Source organism: Daucus carota, chromosome 9 (assembly GCF_001625215.2).
Source record: "Daucus carota subsp. sativus chromosome 9, DH1 v3.0, whole genome shotgun sequence".
Taxonomy (NCBI): Eukaryota; Viridiplantae; Streptophyta; class Magnoliopsida; order Apiales; family Apiaceae; genus Daucus; species Daucus carota.
This window is the reverse complement of record NC_030389.2, coordinates 24,686,333-24,688,832: the sequence shown is the minus strand read 5'-3', so window position 1 is coordinate 24,688,832 and position 2,500 is coordinate 24,686,333. Positions and strand designations below refer to the sequence as shown.

Below are 2,500 nucleotides of genomic sequence, written 5' to 3'. Positions count from 1 at the left end.
ACGTAATATAGCAATTTTAATATGTCTTGTGATTTTGGTCTGTGTTTGTTTGGTATACTGTGAGTGTATTGTGAGTGTAGTGAGGTCTGTGTTTGTATTGGTTTGTATCTGTGTCTATGTAGTGAGGTCTGTGTATCTGTGAGTGCAGTGAGGTTTGAATGTTTGAACGAGTTATGTGTTTGATTTGTGTACATTGATTTATTTAGAATATCTTGTATAGGTTGGACAAATATGGATAAATCATGGATCAAAGCAGATAGGGATTCGTTAGAATATGAAATTGGGGTGGAGGAGTTTTTGGTATATGCGGAGGGGACTGCGAAAAACCCCAAGTTAATTCCCTATCCATGTGCCCACTGCGTTAATTTTAAAAAACTGTCGGTAAACGTAATTAGGGGCCATCTGTATGAAAATGGTTTTAGTTTAGGCTATGTTGATTGGATTTGGCATGGTGAGAACTCTTCTAGGAGTTACAAGTCCTCTATTGGTAGTACTTGTCCAGCCACGAACCCATGCCCTGCATCAGAGGCTGCTGAGATATGTGAAGCAGCATATAATAAGGGTGATTACGATAGAGAATCACATGATTTCAGACGGTTCGTGGCTGATGCTGAACAACCTTTGTTTGAGGGAAGTGAGTCAACTAAGTTAGAGTCAATGTTGAAAATGCATAACTGGAAGGCTAGGTTCGGCGTTAGTGATAGTGCCTTTACAGAACTATTAAGTACAATTGGCTCTTTCCTTCCTAAAGATCATGTTCTGCCTAGTAGTACATATGAAGCGAAAAAGACTCTCTCCGACTTGGGACTCGAGTATATTAAATTTCATGCATGTCCAAATGACTGCATATTATATAGAGGTATATATGAAGAAGCCTCTGAGTGTCCCAAGTGCCATTTATCTCGCTGGAAACTAAAAAAGGATGGTAAATTCAGAATTAATGTGCCTGCTAAAGTTATGTGGTACTTCCCTATCATTCCTAGATTTAAGAGAATGTTTAAATCTGAGTCTACTTCAGAGCTTCTGACTTGGCATGCAAAAAGGCGATCTGAAGATGGCCTCATGCGTCATCCAGCAGATTCTCCTTCTTGGAGAAATGTAGATTATAGGTGGCCTGAGTTTGGTAGCGAGGCAAGAAATTTACGCTTGGCATTAGCTGCGGATGGTATAAACCCTCATAATAATGGTCTGAACAATAGGTATAGTTGTTGGCCGGTTGTTCTAACAACATATAACCTTCCTCCGTGGTTATGCATGAAGCGAAAGTTTTTGATGTTGACAATATTAGTATCAGGCCCACACGAACCAGGTAATAATCTCGACGTCTATTTACAACCACTAATTGATGATTTGAAGAAGTTGTGGGAAGAAGGGGAACCAAATGTATATGACGCATATACTAAATCTGATTTTACTTTAAAAGCAGTGCTGATGTGGACAGTGAATGATTTCCCCGCATATGGAAATTTGTCCGGCTGCATCAATAAGGGTTATATTGGTTGTCCAATCTGTGGTGACCAAACTGCAGCTAAATATCTAAGTAACAGTCGAAAAATGTGCTATCAAGGTCATCGTAGGTATTTAGATCGCCATCACCCTTATAGGAAGCAGAGGGTAGCTTTTAACGGGGAACAAGAGTTAGAGCAAGCTCCTGTGCCACTGACTGGAGAACAAGTGCTAGAGCAACAAAAAAAAATTAAATTTGAATTTGGTCAGGTGAAGAAGAAGTCAAAGAAGGTTGACTGTGCATGGAAAAAGAAATCAGTTTTTTTTGAGTTAGAGTATTGGAAGTTTCATCATGTGCGGCACTGTCTCGATGTTATGCACATCGAGAAGAATGTGTGTGAAAGTTTGCTAGGGACGATACTAAATCTGAAATTTAAAACTAAAGATAGTGTCGCTTCTCGTCTTGATTTGCTTGAAATAGGTTTAAGGACAGATTTAGCTCCGCAAATAGGTGATAAAAAGACTTACCTACCCCCTGCATCTTATACTTTGTCAAAGGCAGAAAAGAAAACCATGTTAGAATCTTGCTGTTAGTACTTAACATTTTTTAATATAGTCGTATTGCATTTTGTAATGTAGTAGTAATATATGGTGGATTTTGTGTGTACATCATGGATAGGGATCACCAAAACAACCCGGTGGCCATGAATGTGGATACGTTGTTATGCGCTATATGAAGGACATAATCGAAGATCACAAGGACCTTAAGTTTACTTCAAATGTATTATATATACTCTGCTTGTACGTTAATTAATCTCTATTTATTTATTTTGGTTGTTGCATCTGCTGAATGTACCATATATATATTTTTTGCAGTGGGCGTCAAAGAGTCGCAAGTGCTACACAAGAGACGAGGTGGATCAGGTGCGCTACGAGGTTTTGGATTACATCCAAGAGTTTGTGTAATATTGACCTATGTACTTGAACTGTATTTTGATTTGGGTTGGTAAATAGTCTAGTTGATTTAGTATGGTATGGCTCTAGTTACTTTAGA

At 38.6% G+C, this 2,500-nt stretch overlaps 1 protein-coding gene across 1 annotated transcript; it reads left to right on the top strand.

Moving 5' to 3' along the window:
* Positions 1-231: 231 nt before the first annotated feature.
* LOC135149524 (uncharacterized) lies at positions 232-2,040 on the top strand. The gene has a single exon (XM_064085251.1). It carries the CDS (start codon positions 232-234, stop codon positions 2,038-2,040), a length of 1,809 nt encoding a protein of 602 aa, XP_063941321.1.
* Positions 2,041-2,500: the final 460 nt, after the last annotated feature.

What these genes read in the sequence shown, in the direction of transcription:
- LOC135149524 (XM_064085251.1), top strand. Translation starts at nt 232, where the DNA reads ATGGATAAATCATGGATCAAAGCAGATAGGGATTCGTTAGAATATGAA.